The sequence below is a fragment of the Cryptomeria japonica genome, chromosome 6 (genome assembly GCF_030272615.1).
Source record: "Cryptomeria japonica chromosome 6, Sugi_1.0, whole genome shotgun sequence".
Lineage (NCBI taxonomy): Eukaryota > Viridiplantae > Streptophyta > Pinopsida > Cupressales > Cupressaceae > Cryptomeria > Cryptomeria japonica.
Window position 1 is genome coordinate 31,884,524 of NC_081410.1, and position 17,659 is coordinate 31,902,182.

The following is a 17,659-nucleotide window of genomic DNA, read 5'->3' on the forward strand; positions in this document are numbered from 1 at the left end:
AAGGAAGCAAAATTACTCCTTGATGCAAGATATATGACTCATATATGAGGTAGTGAAGATTTTAGAATACAAATGACAATGTAAATAAGAATATGGTGCATGGATATGGATTCTATACATCACTTGAACTCTACTAAATCTTCTAAGCATATTTGTTAGTAATTTAAGGCACTATAGATGATTAGATGACAAAATTTTAAATATGAGAGAACTAAGAAGAGTTAAATAGGATTGAGAACATGATTGAAGGTTTAATTAGCCTCATATCTTAGCTATAAAAGGAGACTATTGTGAGAGTCACTAATGGATTCAATATCCCAGGATCACTTGCAAAACCAAGATCAACCTTCTACACGAGAGCAACAAAGAGGATGAAATGTTGGAATATGGTGCAGTAATAGAATAATGATATTATTACACTCAAAATGATACAATATGGATCAACACTTCCTTATATTGATTGAGTTGATATGAACTTCATCAAAATTAACTCATAAGGGAGAGGTCAGTGTTGGTTATATAGCAAAATATGAGCATATAATTTCAAGATGCGTAATAACTCCCAAATACCAAAATTAGGTGGGAGTTTTACCTACTTGGAAAATGCCAAACATGTGGCATAACCTACTCTAAAGAAAATGAAATAATGGTTATGAGAGGTGGCATAAGAGGACAAAAGAGGGTGTGAGACTCAACCACCCATGTGTGGGTGAGAGCGACACTTGTAATCAATGGATTATGCCATGTGTCCTTGCATAAACCATGTTTCATATAACCTAAGTATGCTTAATAATGTGTAGGAAAAGTAAATATAAAAAAACATACACTAACAACTATGAGTTCAAATAAAAACATGCTTAGATATCTAGTTTGTCTATAAAGGTTGATTTCCTATTTGTATTCTTAAAATAGAGTAATAATGGTACTTATGTTTTCATGGGGTTTTTTCGTATTCTCTTTTCTTTAGTTATGTTCAAATTTACAGGAAGAGATAAGTGAGTTCTTAAAGAATGGGTGAAATTAGAATGAGAATGATCTTTGTTCATTTCTCCATTGAGATGGGTTTTTAACTAAGATGTTGACTTCTAGTGGAGAATAACACATCCATTTAATATGTGGGAGTTACGAATTTCCATTCCTTCTTCTATTGGGGCTTGCCAACTCCTCAAGATCCATATAGAGGAGGATACATTTCAATTCCTCCCTTGAAGTGTTTGATTTTATCCAATCTACACCAATGGATGTAGGTGATGTGTTGGGCCTTAAAGAGAAACCTTTGGTTGTTAATGCCATCCCATTTTTTTGGTGGCCTTGTTTTGCAGGAAGATGGTATTGCCTTGGTTATGTCAATTTCATCTTCTTCTTACACCAACTTGTTGGGTATGGGCATTGTAGAGACATCTTTAATGATATCTTAGATAATAACTATGATTTCTAAATTGAATCTATAATGTTTTACCTTACTCTTGTCAACCTCAACATCCAATAAATTTGAAAAACATACACTTGTTGATTCCTAATGTCTATTATTCATTGATAGGGCTCAAGGATTCAAAAGGAGGAGTGCCTACACATTCACTCACAATAGCTAGAACTACCAAAAACAATCAATGTATCAACTTGGGCTTTGTAGGAGTACATTGGCTCCTCTCTTTGCATCATCATGGAGATGAGCTACTATAAGTTGCCCTCAAGCATTTTGCAAGCTTTTGCACTCATTTTTTTACAGAAGAAATGTAAAGTGACACATGTCACTCATCCATGAGCTTGCATGTTCATTTCTTCTATAAAAGGGATGCATTTCATTTGTAAAGATAGCTTGGAAAAAGCAAGATGCTCGAGTTATTTGAGTTTGTCTTTAGGGGAATGTAGCTGTAATATTATATGTAAGTTTTCTTTAATGACATAATTATTTGTGATAGAAGTTGTATGAATAAATGTTGTATTATGTAGTTTTCTCCCTTCTATTATGTAATATTTTTTTTGAATAACATAATCAAAGACTGTGAAGTTCTTTGTACATATTTGTTGCATCAAATTATTATCTATGCTAGTCTCATTTAAGGAATGATATAATGTTTTCATGAAAAATAATAAGGATGCGGTGTTATAAGTGGATTATTAAGTATGACTACATATGCATAAGCCATTATTAGGTCACATTATTGTAAGGAAATAGTATTCAATTAATATTAAATTATCATCATTAATGTTAAGTGTTAGAACATAATATTGTGTAATATTATGATTCTATGATCCCTATTTTATATAGGCACTGATCAATCTTTAAACATCTATTGATCCTAAAACACTTTTAAAATGATAAATCTTAAGAAAGACATAATTTATTTTTAATTATTATTTTTCTTCATACTAGAGCTTTCAAGATCACAAGGCATTAACCACATATGTATACAATTTACAAATCCTTATCAATACGTATGAAGATTTTTATCTACTAGGCACTACAATATAATTATGTCATGTATTTTCACTAAGTGACATAAAGGGGTACCCACCCTGGTTTTGTAGAACCTAAAGTAAATGTGAGAAAATTGTAAGATTTTCCTCTTGTTCATTGGCTAATGTTTTAATAGTTTTCAAAATTATAAGATCTGATAAATCTTAAAATATATCAAAATATAGTCGGGGAACCAATCTTGTGTATCATACCTTATGTTTGGATGCTTGGGTGTTGAGTGAGCTGGTGGTATAACTAATACATGAAAAGTGGTAATAGATTTAGGCTTAATGGTTGCTTAGTATAGAATGCAAAGTATGGAGCAACATAAGCCATGTGATATGCGAAAAAGAATGTAAGTTTCAATTATGTCATTAGTTATACCTTCATTATATGAAATGCCATCCATAGTAATGAAAGGTTTAAATATATCACAAGTTTTTGTCATAATAGACATTGCATGAAGTAGACCACACAAAGAAAATGTGCTTAAAGGATAAATATAATAAGAATTGAAACACATTAATATAACTCTCTAGATAGGAAGTATGCTACATTTGATAACAATGAAGGAGTAAAGTAAGAGTATCTAATAGTGAAGGGAAAGTGATGATGATCAAATCCCCAAATGAAGAAATTAAATGTATGTGGATAGTGAAGGGAAAGTGATGATGACCAAATCCCCAAATGAAGAAATTAAATGTATGTGGATATAATGCTTTATTAAACAAAGTGATCCCATTTGTGTGATAGTATGCCTTAAGTGAATCAAGGATGAATATATTGCATTTCAAGATGTATTGTAAACATGTCAAAATCAATAAGGGAAGACTAAATATATGACAAATATAGAGGACCATGATAATCCATGATATAAAAATAGTAACCCATCCAAGGATAAGGAGTGTAGGGGTCACACAACTATGCAATAAGGATATAAAACCTTGGCAACAATGATCAAATGATATGTAATCGAGGGGCACTTGTATCTATTATAGAATAGAAAATAATTTATAAATTAAATTTAAATATATGTAAAATGTAAACTCTAAAGTGAATGCAAGAGTGGATAAAAAGTTATGATACATAAATAAACACACCAAACCCATAAGTGACTATGTGTTTATGAAGCACATTGATTGAAATGAAGTTTATATTTGAAAATAAGACATGAAATAACAACTATAGATTAAATGAAAACTATAATAATGATGAGAAATCTTAAGAAAACAACTAGGTAGTGAAGAATAAAATAAGTTCATAAAATGTAAAGAAAAATAAACTTTTTTTTATATTTAATCTAAGCTATTCTAATATGGTACAACTACATAAAAGTCGCAATAGATTAATTTAATTATTGACAATTGTAAGCACATGCATTTTAAAATTGTAAATGTGAAAGATAAGGCACTTACCTCTATGTTCAAAGGAGAAGAATAGTTCTATAAACATACCAAGTTTTAGATGCCTTGTGATTAAATGTAAAATATTATAGTTTATAGAGCTCTCATCTTGGATTTGTGCATTTAGTTTATAATGTGTGGAGTAGAGTCTATAAATCATGGTTAGATCCATGCTTTCAAACATATTTTATAGTTTTTGAAATAATTAGACTGTTTATATACTTTTTCTTGTTAATTTGTTAGATTTGCCTTTACTTACTCTATTATCTAAATTTGTGATATTTAAAAATACATATAAAGGGCTATTGGTGTGTTGTTAGGTTACATGTTCTCTAAAGTCAACCTATATAAGATAGCAACATTGAAGACACCAAACTTTAATTGTATAAATCCTCTAGAGCAATGTGATGTAGGGCTAAGTTCTTTTAAGTACTTGCAATATTTTGAATTATTATTATTATTATTATTATTATTACTATGTTTGATTAGATTGACCCTAGACCTTCCCCATTTTTATGGAAGGCCAAGAGTCACAACTTAGAATTCCACTTAGATGTCCCTATTGAGAATTGAACTTGGGTCTCCACAGTGAGAACCCAGTGTTTTAACCAATTAAGCTCAACCCCTTGGACGATATTTGGTGTTATTAATGATGATAGTGAATGCAATTGAATGTCTCTCGATATAAGTACATAGCAATGAATTGCACAAATATGTGCTTAGTAAATTCAAAGTGAGAAAATGATAGGTGATACTCGATCAAAATTTGAATTTGAATTTTGAAAAGTCAAGGGTCAAATTAGAAGATGTGGGGTTAAACACATGTTTGTGAAAATGTCTCGAGAGACTAGGGGAAGCGTACCAATAATCATTATAGCTAACTTTGTGCACCCACATATTCTAAATGATACAATAGATTTTGAAGATTTTTTTGTTGTTGTCTCTGTATGTAACTTAAGTGCTTTTAGCTGTTGTTTTGGCTTCTGGGTAGTAACGATGCATGTTGTGGGATCCGTTATGCACACAAGGGTCAAAAAGTATATTTTTCAAAGTGTTGCCTGATACTTGCTTAAAGATGCCCCGATAACCATGCACTTAAAATCTCCAATACTTATGCACAAATGTCCTAGCAGTCGTGTGCTATGGATACCAATAAAGGTGCACAAATGGGCCAATTATGGTCCAAAAAATCTAAAAAAATGAGAGGCTATTGGTACATGTGTAATTTATTAGTGAGCTTTTAGTTTTTTGTTTTTTTGTTTTTTTAAAGTTAGTAATTGGGGGGTTGAGTGTGGAAAGAGTGTACGGTTATTAGAACATGAACGACAATTGGTGCTCTTCCCCTAGAAAAGGTCAAATCAAGTAGATATAAAAGTGTGTGTGTGTGAGGTCCACACACGTGAGGTCCAATAAATGTGTAGTATAAGTAGATAATTAATATGTGTGTATGAGTGATATATGAGTAAATGTATCAAGATACATATCTATATGAACATATATAAATACCATTAAATTTTCACAATCCAAGATATTTTTGTATGTCTATTTTTATATTTGATTGTATAGTGTTTTTCATAGATATTTTGAACTATGATCTATTTTCAAAATACCCTAATCAAATCCTCAATTCACTATACACAATAAGCAAAGATTAAAAACAAAACAACTTTATATAAAATTATCTTATTATCAAAACACCTAATCAAATCCTCAATTAGCTATACACAATAAGCAAAGACTAAAAAAAAATTGAACTATAATCTATTTTCAAAATACCCTAATCAAATCCTCAATTAACTATACACAATAAGCAAAGATTAAAAACAAAACAACTTTATATAAAATTATCTTATTATCAAAACACTCAAGCAAATCCTCAATTAGCTATACACAATAAGCAAAGACTAAAAATAATTTCAACTAGATTATTCAAAATACCCTAATCAAATCCTCAATTAACTATACACAATAAGCAAAGATTAAAAATAAAACAACTTTATATACAATTATCTTATTATCAAAACACCTAATCAAATCCTCAATTAACTATACACAATAAGCAAAGACTAAAAATAAAACAATTTTATATAAAATTATCTTATTATCAAAATACCATCAAATCTCTCAATAAACAAAGACTAAAAATAAAACAACTTCATATAAAATTATCTTGTTATCAATATATAAATATATTGAACTAGCCTATTCTCCCAAAATAAATGCAAAACTAAATAGAAAAATCAGTTTGAATTTAAGATCATTTCCTTTGACTTTAAGATGATTGAACAACTACCATCACAATTGAAAGATAGATAGTTGATATCAACACGTGGATATCTGCTCATAATATCCCCAAAATATACCCATAATATACCCACGTAGAATATCAAACATCTAGATTTTGTAGACGTAACTTACCAATTAATGACACGCAATCCGACTTTATAGCCGTGCCGTTTGTATATGACTTTATTCCAATAAAAGTAAAAACTATTAAAAAATAAAAGGGAGACTCACGGAGTTCGAAAACAAAACAACGGTCGGGGGTCCCAACTCCGAGACGTGGGTTTATAAAATACGAGAAAGTGGGATCCACTAACCCTTATGTTGTGGTTTTACTATGGGTAACAGTAAGAAAACCGCTTTACTGTGGCCCACAGTCCCACACATCATGGTAGAAAAATATTACAGAGTACAGCGAATAATAATTGAAGTTTCCGTTAACAAAGCAAAAAGAATAAAAAAGAAAACGCGAGTGTGCATCTAGAATCAAGAACACGTGGACGGTGGACTGGAAAATAACTTTACATCAATGGTCGTCGTTCCGTCTTGAAAACAATCGACGTGCGCCGTCGATTTGAACCGGCCAAAATAGAAAAGAAAGAGAAGAGTAGGCATTGAAGTCAAACGTAACAGCGAGCTTGGGAAACTGCGGCTCAGAGAAGAGAGCAGAATTTCGGCGGCAGGCCTAACATAAGTTTTTTGTGCCTTCCCTTAATAAGTACTTAATCTTTCTACCACCACAACATACAGATTCTCTGCAATTTGTGAAGATTTTCATCGCAGGAGAAGCTTTGTTTTAGATAGTAAAGAAAGGAAACGAAAATGCAGGGAGCTCATTTATTGCTCGAGGAGCCTATTCGCATGGCTTCGATCCTCGAACCATCCAAGACTGTGAGTTAGATTCTATCTTTTACCTGCAAATTTTAAATTACTTCTTAGGGTTTTGTAGGTGTGTTGAAAAGATTTATTAATTTCTTCGCAAAGGTGATAGAGATGTCGCAGATTCGATCCTTAGCCCGATCGTCATAGCTATGTACAATATGTGACATACGGAATAGGGAAATAGTGCCGCGATTTAGAGAATGTGATGAATTTTACAGCACCTTTTTTTTCTGTTGTGCTTTTGAGTCACTTTCCGATGAAGATTAAGCGGAAAAAGCTGTTTCATGAGGAAATTTGTGAAATTTATTTTTAATTTTGATTTTACTGTTCGTTTGAAATACATATTTTGATTTATTTTGTTTTCTGTAAGTTTTCTAATCAATGTTTAGATTTTGTAAGTTCTGTTCAAGAGATTCTTTTTTCCTCTTTTATTTTTTTCTTTGCATTTGTGATTGGGAGGTCGCGGGTTCGATCCATGGTCCGATTTCTACAGCTTTGTTTGATAGATGATAAGCAGAGTAGGGGAAAACCACTGCCATTTAGAGGTTGTGGTTAACTTTTACAGTGGCTTTATGAGTCACAATGTGGTGAAGATTACACGGAAACCGTTGTCTTATGAAGCAATATGTGAAGATTATTTGTAGTTTTGGCTGTTTTACGGATTTGTTGTTAGATTCTGCTTTTAGTTTTGTTTTTGCTTCATCTTGTGCATTCCCATTGGTGTTGTTGGTCATTTTAGCTGTCGTTTCTAGGATCACTGACCTATTTTGTGTTCGAAGACAATCGAATTTTTGTACATTGATTTAAATTGGATTAACAGTTGATGGGGATAGATGTTTTGTGGAACACCATTTTAAAATGGTGCAAATTTTGGAAAAAAGTTAACTTAAAAAACAATTAGAATTACTCACATTCTTTGCAGCATGAGATTTTTGTGCGCTGGATAATTTTGAATTTCACTTAATTTTTAAGATTAAACATGTTTGGTGCCATTAGCCTAAAGTAAGCCTAAGACGTTATACTTCGAAATTTAAGAAATTTTATTAAAAATGACCAAGCACAGCAGATTGGTAGTTCTTATGTGTTTAATGCAAAAATATTTTTGATATCCTGTTAATCTAAGATTCAATGTGTTCAGTGCCTTTGTTATTTGCCCCCTCGTAACAAGCCTGATAATCTTTGAGCTCGGAGACAGTTTCCAGATTGAGGATCTAATTTTTTCTGCTTTATAACTAGCGTGAATCTGTAGGGTTACACATTTACATAATATTAACTTTATTATTAGCTGGGCAGAGCAGCAGACAATTAGATAACATGAAGCACGGTTTGGTTTAACATGATCAATTAGATGCAGAACACTGGGGCAACATTTGCTGGCAAATAAACCATTAGGAAAGCTCTGAGTGGTTCACAGTTTTCTAGAGGTGAATTTAGACAAATGGGTTTTCTGCATCTATACGCAAGGTAACAAAATTGGCAGTAAATCTATCTAAACCAAAATTTGAATGATATTTGCACCAGATGAGACTGCTCTGTTTGTGTAAATAGATCGAGAAATTGAAAATTAAATCCTCATTGCAGGCGATTTTCAGAAACGTGAAAGGTGAAATGCAAAGAAGATAACTATGTGAGAATGAAAAAGCTATCTGTCTTCAGCCCATTACCCAATTTCATAGCTTTTTTCAGCGTGCAGTTCCAAGGGATCTGCTTGATCTTACATCAACGAAAGAGGTTCCTTAATTTAGAGGTTTTGGCTAGTTTATGTTTGCTTTTATCACCATAGTTCATTTTCTCAATAGCTGGATGAAGATTGGTATATATTATACAAGAATACACAGGGCTTCTCGTCAATCTGATTGTCTTAAGCACCTGCTTTGAGTACCTGATTCTCAAAGCCATGTTTAGTCTTACTTCCTTAAACACGATGGCTGATCCTGCACGGATGCATCTGCAACATTCAAACCTAGTTCCAACTATTTACGTTTTAGCCTTTATTTGCATGAAAAGATATATTCATTAATAAATATTGGAGTTGATTCCTCAACCCTACAGCTTCCAAGGATCATTTGTAATCAAACACCTGTTACAAAAGGAGAGAAATAGCAAAGCTATGGAGGCCAAGAGCTGAATGATCGACAAAAGAAATGAATCACATTGAATGTGAAAACCTCATTGTGTAAGTGAATAATACAATGAGAATCCTGATAAAAGGAAAAAAACAAAAGGTAAAAGCAACCCTAGAGAAACCCAAGGTGAGGATAAAACAAGATGATAACATGTTGTTAATGTTTTAGCAACACAGAAATCTGAAACAAAATACACAGAATTTATCCTGGGAAAACTCTCCACTTGAGGGTGAAAAACCCAGCCCACTCAAAATGAACTTTATTACATCTCTGGAAATGAATACAACTGTTGATAGTTTCAGATTACTATCAATCTCAATAAGATAAGTTTGATTCTCCACAAATCAATCTTGACAATGAAGTCAAATGATACATCTCTTATACATTCTATAAACCTTATAAGTCTGAAAATTCAGAACACAGAAAACATATAATATATCTGATCTGACAGACTACATACACAATATTCTCAACTTGCTACAGACAAACGAGAGAAGCCAGCAATATATGTCTATCCATCTGTCCAAGAAGAAGAGCAATGAATATAAAGAAGAAAAGACACAAACAGTTACATCTTCACCGACAGCCATATGGACATGAAGAGTCACCGACAGCCACAACTACACCGTCAGCCACATAGACATGAAGAGTCACTGGCAGAGAAGTGAAGAGACTCCATGGTGGAGAGGAAGAGTAACTGACAGGGAAGTCAAGAGACTCCACGGTGGAGAGGAGGAGTTAGATATTATCTTAGATCTCTATCGCAGCTTAAATCTTTAACACATGTGTCCTCATCCTATGATTTGAGAATCAAAAAAGCACATGACCTAAGTAAGCCCAAGTACTAGAGTGAAAAGAGACCTGTAACACCCTTTTACTCTTAACAATAAATATATTTGAGCTGAAAAGAGATAACCTCACTCTGATTGAATATCCCACAAGTACTTTAACAAAGCCTGAGGATTATTTATCACTTGGGGCGTTAGTTACCAGTTTGTCGAAAAACATAGCTGGACCTAGGCATGATTTGAACCCAGTTTGAATTCAAAACCTGATTTGCATGTGGGGCTGCCCAGGGTTTTGTTAAACAGGATTGGATTTGGTTGGGACATACCTAGATGGAACTTGAGCAAACCTGCAGTAAAAAAGTTCCTTTTTCAAACACTGAATCATTTGCAGTCGAAAGGTATTTATTTTCATCCTATGGCTTCATGTGGTTGAGGGCCTCATCCCTTTTTGTGAGTGACAGGCTATGGGTTGGATTTCTAACTGTATGATGTATTTTCTAAAGTAGGACTTACCATGTCTATCTCCGTCCCTCTTGTAATGCTGCATTCACCATAGTGATCAATGATGGAATTTAGTAAAGGAGCCACCAGAGGTATTCATCAAATAATTTTGTTAGACTTGGAAAGTTGAAATTGCCATGTGCTTTTTATTCAGTCAATTCTACTTCCACCTCTCCACTTCCTTGCCATTGAACCATGTTGAATGTGATGATAAACGAGATTTACATGTGAGCAGGACATACCATGTCTATCTCCTTCACTCTTGTCATGCTGCATTCATTAAGGTCATCAATGATGGAGTTTAATGAAGAAGCTACAAGAGGTATTTTATCAAATAATTTTGTTGGACTTGGCAAGTGGAAATTGCCATGTGCTTCCTTCTGCATCAATTCTCTTCCACCTCACCACTTCCTTGCCTTTGAACCATGTTGAATATGATGATAAACAAGATTTACATGGTGACTAGGATTTTCCATGTTTGCTCACTCTTCCGAAATTTTACCTTCCACTCTTTTGCTTATTGGAATGCTAAACCTTATCACGTGTTCAAATTGGTTTTACATAAGCCTTAATATTTAATAACTTGTGAAGGCTTAAATTGATAAGGACATATTCTTTGCTTGTCATATCTTGCTTTCTCTTCCAAAAATTTGCCTTTCGTCCTCTACTTTTTGGAATGCTAAACCTTGTCATGTGTTTTACTTAGTCCTATTACACGTCATGAATAATAAATTGGGAACTTTCAAATTGATAAGGATGTATTATTGTAAAGGGTTTTTTCTCTCTGAGTATTATTATTATTTCTAATGCACTCACTATTTATTTAATGAGAAGAAATTAGGTGGATATGGTTCAAACTCATGTAATGAGGGAGCGATGGCAACATCTCATAAACAAGAAGGATTTGAACAAAAACCTACACATTTCTTTCTTCCTTGCAACCCATCTTAACATGTGAGTAGAGAGTCATATGGGAACAAAAAGTCGATTCTTGCTTGTCCTTCAAATGGGTGGAACTACTATTATTCTCTAGTCACCAAGATCCCATACTACTATTTGAGAGTTACCTGCCACATGTGCATTTAAGAGAGTATTATTATTAATAATAATTGCAGAAGAAAGGGATTTCCATTTGGAGCACAGGGAGGAAAATTAGAGGCATATAGAGTAATTACAGTGTTGTGCCTCTACTGTTATCAGAGGACGAAGGATGAAGAGATTTGGAGCTGTGGTGTTTTCCTTCACTTTAGAGTTTTCAATTTTCTTGTTTGGAGATGGTGCAGGGGAGAAGCCCCAACAAATTTAGAGGGATTGGTTGGCAAGTTGCAATTTTTTTTGTCTTCCCACAACAAAACCTGAATTGCTTAAATGTAATGGAAGGGCCTTTTTTGACCATGGGACTTGAATGGTTGTTTTGGGTTTTAGAGTGGTGCAATTTGCCACCATATGACCTATGCCATAGCATTTTTTACATCGATTGGGAAGCCCCTCATGATCAAGGAGTTTTTCAAATAATAGTCCACAACCTTTAGAACAATTGTTGCTGCATTTACTTTTGTTGCTGCATTTACTTTTGAAATATCAATTTCAATTAGAATCTGGTCTAAAGCAGTTTGTGTGAAGATTGAGGTTGTTGAGTTTGTAGATGGGAATTTCCCCAAAGAATTTATAATATTTGCAAAGCAAGGGTCAATCTAGAATAAATGGGGAAGGTTGACAAGCCTTACTTAGACTACAAAATTAAACAATTCTGTGAGGGAATTGAAATTAGGATGCCATGGTTTCAACAAAGGAAAGTGAGTTTCTTAGTTCCATGCATTTTTTGGAGGATGAAATCTTGATCGATGTTGGATTCAACCTCAACCATAAAGAAACCTTGTGCATAGGGATAAATTTTATAATTCAACCATTTCCCATTTGCCATTCAGCTGTGATTGGTATTTTCAATTTCTAATTATGCCTGTAAACAATCTGAATATATGAGCTCTTATTGTTAATGCCCTTAACGTGTATAAAATCTACAAAACTAATGGGGTAGAAAAGAGAAATTGGGAATGGGAAACAAGGTTAATGGGTTTCAAGGGCAGGCACAGCAAATGAAAAAGCCTTTATCTAGGTGCGTTCCTTCCCCTTCCTAAAAGTATGTAGTCTCATTTTATTCACAAGTAATTATAATTAATTAGCAAAACCAAACAAATTCAATTGACATTGATTCATTATAATACTAATTGCACAATGTGCTCTGAGCTTCTCATTATTTTAGAATATGAAGCTTTTACCTCTCCTTTTCAAGAAATATGGGATTTTCAAGATATGAGGGAAAAGCAAAAACTCAATACCTTAAACAGTTACTATTGAAAGACCTGTCCTTCTACATCGGAATGGGAGTAGTTCTCCAACTAAAAGATCTGCCAAAGACATCTGTGGCTACATAATTCCAAACAAGTTTGTCAATTAGCAAAATTCAAGAAAATTTTTGTGATTGAGTTTGAAGAATATCAATGAGCATCTAGTTTAATTTTTATTTTCAGCTAAGAAATAAATCTGCAACATTTACCAAAGACTCAAAACAGTTGTTTTTCCAACAAGTAACAGTCAAGAGTCAAGACTGTAAAGCAATAAAAAATATCTAAGTTATCAATATGTAGTTAGTAGAAGGAAGAAGAAAAGGTTGGTCGCCAGTTTTGGCATGCTCTGGTGGACAGAAATTTAAAAGCTATAACAGAAATTGTAAATCTTTTTAATGATAATACAAAGGTAGCGGACCCCAAGTCTGCAATTGACTTATTATTTATTAACAAAGTAGTACTTGGTTGAATTGGCTCTCTTTCATCATCTCTAGAAACATCACTGAATTCATCACCAAGAAAGATACGATTGTTTGCATTGGCTATGTTTCCTAGAATATGTTGGAGTTGTGAAGAAGAGGAGGTGGATACTTTCACTGCTTTATTCATGTACATTGTAAGTTGCTCTGACTATAAACAAGATCTTCCAACCTTCCAAAAAAAATTATGCCCCCTTTTCTATAATGAATGTGGTCAAAGCAGCTCTTGTTTCTCCTACATGCTGATGAACTTTCCTTAACTCATATCGGAATAGCACAGGAGGTGGATACTTTCACTGCTTTATTCATGTACATTGTAAGTTGCTGTGACTATAAACAAGATCTTCCAACCTTCCAAAAAAAATTATGCCCCCTTTTCTATAATGAATGTGGTCAAAGCAGCTCTTGTTTCTCCTACATGCTGATGAACTTTCCTTAACTCATATCGGAATAGCACTATTGTTCAAGTGTATCTACTTCATAAGAACTCTACCCATGGTAACATTATATTTACATTGCAGTGGCATGACAAACCAAAAGTGTAAATGGAATTTGATTACATGGGTTTTAAATTTGGAAGAAAAGGAAAATTCAGAATGCTAGAATACTCATAAATTTGTTTGCCTGCAGCTTGAGAGAGAAAAAGTGACAAAAATGTCAAGTTTGAGGGTTTTATGTATGAAAATGCTTTAGTTTGAAAAGTCTGCTGTTTTCTCAATTATAAGTGGGTTAAATATAGGTTTTTTACCTAAGTTGCTGGTACGGGTACGGGTACGTGGGTACGGTACGCTGGTACGGCATTTTTTTTAGGGGGGGCCTGGGTACGTATGGGTACGTCCGTACAAAAAAAAGTAAAAATCATAAATATATACATATATACACTCTAATAAGTAGAAACAAAAATTAAATTTAGAATCCCACATATCATCCATATGCTAAACAAAACTTGGAACTATCATATATGATTCATATTGATATAACTATAAGTCTATAACAAAATTACAAACTTTGAATGTTATGATAGATATCGAATTCATTGTTCACTGGCTCAACCGTTCAACAATAAAATGACACAACTAATAATCAGCAATAGCATCATATGGGTCACTAGGAAGATCAAGATCAACATCATCATTGACATTAGATGATGTAGGTAGAGTACTGGAACCACATGCAGCCTCACTGCCACTTGCACTAGCAGCACATTGGCTATCAGACTCCCCAGAAAGTAAAGATTGTGTGGCAGCTGAAAAATCCAAATCAGTTTGCTCTGGATCTACATCCCAAAACTTTGTGCTCCCATCCTTATACTCATTTTGTTTATGAGTAAGAAGGCGCAAGTTTGAATGCACATAAACGAGCTCTTCTGCCTTACTTGCTGCCAGTCGGTTGCGTTTCACTGAGTGGATAAAGGAGTATGTGCTCCAATTTCGCTCAGATGAAGAGGAACTAGCAACCTATTGAATAATTGACACAAAGTGAGAGGGTGACAATTATAAAATAGTAAAAAATCTAAATTTAGAGAGCAATAAAAATTAAGAAACTTACTTGCGATAAAACTTTGATTGCAAGAGTTTGAAGGTTTGGTGATGTATGGCCATTGAGGTACCACCAAGCATGAGAATCCTTTTTATACTTGTCACGGAGAGCGGAAACACTTTGACCATTGGAGGCTACAAAATCAGCAAACTCACTTGTCATTAAATCCTCCATTTCAGAATCTGGGAAGAGTTTAGTAAGTGCTGTCCTACACCCTTCACTGACTTCTGAATCTCTATATGGTGGTACCCTTGATGGCTTAGCAAGCATTTCATCACTATAAAATTTGGGAGTCAATGCAAATGCAAGAAGATGTAGTGGGGTGGTCATTTTGTTCCACCGCTCAACACAAATTGATTGAACCTCTTTGAAGAAAGTTTCTTCGGGATCTTGCTCTTTTGCATTGATGATGGCTTTCATTTTCTCAATCATCGAGTCAATGCCATCATATACCTCTCCCAAACATGGGTGATCCATGTCAGTATAACGGATCATACTCATGATGGGCTCAGTGAAACTCAAAAGATATTCCACTCGATCCCACCAAGTGTCATCTAGGATCATGCGCTTTACATTTGCTGCCCTTTCAGTATTGGATTGCCTCCATAGGGACCAACTTTGACTAATTACCATGCTAGCAAGTGGCTGTCGCACCTTCACAAGTCGCCTCAAGACGATTGTGTTGGATGCAAATCGGGTCTCGGCAACCTATTCAAAAATTAAAAATAAAAATTAGAATACAAAGAAGACATGATAAAAAAATAAAAATTAAGTAACCATCAAAGTGAAATGTAGATTTTAAAAATTGAAGTGTTTCAATTACCTTTAGCAACTCCAACTGTGAAAATGATCTGAAAATGGCCTGTGACATGTTATGGTTTGTGATGAACATTTGGATCTCTTCAGCCTCAACATAAATTTGTTTGATCCAATCTATTTTGCTGCCTATCTTTTGTAGCATGAGGTTGAGAGAGTGGACAGCACAAGGTGTCCAAAATATGTGTTCAAACCGTGTCTCAATCAACATACCTGCAGCTCTACAATTCTTTGCATTATCCGTTATTACTTGGAAAACATTTTGAGGTCCCACATCTTGAATGCATTGTATAAGGATGTTAGCAATAAATTGTGCATCCTTCACCTGTCCTTCACAATCCACAGCTTTCAGAAACATTGCCCCTTTAGGGCACACTGCAATTACATTAATTAATGGCCGATTTTTGGTATCCTTCCATCCATCTGAAATGATGGACACCCCTGTTTGTTTCCATGAATTTCTAATGGGAGCCAATGCATTGTCTATGTTTTTTACCTCCTTTGCTAGTAAGGTGCTACGCACCTTCTCATAACCTGGCCCTATGTACCCTTGTGGAGCCTCATTTACCTTTTTCAACATATCCTGCCAATATGGTGATCGTACCACATTAAATGACAAACCGTTTGCATATAGACATCTTCCAACGGATTGATCTGCAATCTCTCTAGCATCATTCTTAAATGCTCTCTCTAATGGTCCCTTGCTTCTCTTCACAATAACAGGTTCTTCACTAATTGGGTCCAAGAATGGGTGGCTCTCTACCACGATATCAGGAAAATCGCTATAAGATGGAGAAGTAGGGGGCCTCTTTGATTTACTTCCTCTTCTTGTCAACAAAGGATGGTTTGAGGCACGACCAACTCTTGCATCTGCTTCCTCTTGCTCTCTAATATATCCTGCTATTTCTTGAGGTGACATCCCATTTCCATTCTTTCCTAGACATGGTTTGATTCCTTGTTGGGGAATGGCACAAAAATGGGCTTTGACACGACTGTAGGAGCTAGTTTTTTTCGTACTACAGAAGTTGCATATCCATAAAAATGTTCCACCACCTTTTACTTGGTCTATTATTTTGACATATTTCCATAAAGGTGAATTTGGGTCAGTTTTGAAAGTCCGTTGAGGAGTAGAGCTTTGAGGAGTAGAGCTAGTAGTCGTTGCCATTATGATTTCTACAACAAATTAAAAAAAAAATATTAATATTTAATATTAAACAATAGATTATAAATGTTAAATATATAAATAATAAAATTAAATTTAATAATTTATTTAAAATAAAAGTGAAATTATTATAATTATGAAAGTTATTAGGTTTTTAAAAAATATACCTATTATTAAATTATTATTATTTTTAATATTTTAAAAATGAGTAGTTTTTAAAAAAAATTAATTATAAATATTAAAATTTAACAAATTAATAAATTTTAATTATTAAATTAAAATATTTAAAAATATAACAAACTAATATAGTTTTTAAAAAATATACCTATTATTAAATTATTATTATTTTTAATATTTTAAAAATGAGTAGTTTTAAAAAAAAATTATTATAAATATTAAAATTTAACAAACTAATAAATTTTAATTAGCAAACTATTAAAAAAAAAAAAAACTATAATAAATATTAAAATTTAACAAACTAATAAATTTTAATTATTTTTTTAACTATAATAAAATTTAATAAAATATAGCACACTATAATAAAAAAATTAATATCATACCTGATCCCGAAGCCCTCCCGCTGTGGCGCCTCCCGCCGTCGTCGCGCGCCTGCTCTGTGCCTTCGCCCTCCTGCCGTGGCGCCTCCCGCCGTCGTCGCGGGCCTCCTCTGTGCCGTTGCCTCCTGCCGTGGCCCGTGGCGCTTCCTCTGTGTCTGCGTGCCTTCTTTCACCACTGTGCCATCGCGCGTCCTCAAACCCCTGTGCCGTCGCGCGATATGGTTTCAAAATTTCGCGTTTTTTCGGTTTTCACGAGTTTTTATTTTTGCCTTTGCTTTAGGGTTTTAAATGTTAAACGACATATTCGACCCGTG

At 33.8% G+C, this 17,659-nt stretch overlaps 2 protein-coding genes across 3 annotated transcripts in view; one reads left to right on the top strand and one right to left on the bottom strand.

The window, feature by feature from the left end:
• The first annotated feature begins 6,728 nt into the window (after window positions 1-6,728).
• Window positions 6,729-17,659, top strand: part of LOC131069999 (pyruvate kinase 1, cytosolic) — a 31,454-nt gene continuing 20,523 nt past the window's right edge. For both annotated transcript variants that reach the window (XM_058005550.1, XM_058005551.1), the window contains exon 1: window positions 6,729-7,038. In XM_058005550.1, coding sequence (XP_057861533.1) covers window positions 6,970-7,038 — 69 coding nt within the window. In that variant the 5' untranslated portion in view covers window positions 6,729-6,969. The remainder of the gene's footprint in view (window positions 7,039-17,659) is intronic.
• On the bottom strand, window positions 14,073-15,726 carry LOC131070000 (uncharacterized). Its single transcript, XM_058005553.2, has 2 exons — window positions 14,820-15,726; window positions 14,073-14,728 (listed from the first exon to the last, which is right to left on the bottom strand). The coding sequence occupies exons 1-2, from the start codon at window positions 15,441-15,443 to the stop codon at window positions 14,348-14,350; spliced, it is 1,005 nt and encodes a 334-aa protein (XP_057861536.1). The 5' UTR covers window positions 15,444-15,726; the 3' UTR covers window positions 14,073-14,347.

Excerpts from the sequence above, each read along its gene's own strand:
- LOC131070000 (XM_058005553.2), bottom strand. The coding sequence starts at position 15,443 with ATGGTAATTAGTCAAAGTTGGTCCCTATGGAGGCAATCCAATACTGAA. Across the intron at positions 14,729-14,819 it reads CAATCAAAGTTTTATCGCAA|GTTGCTAGTTCCTCTTCATC; the intron begins GTAAGTTTCTTA and ends ATTATTCAATAG.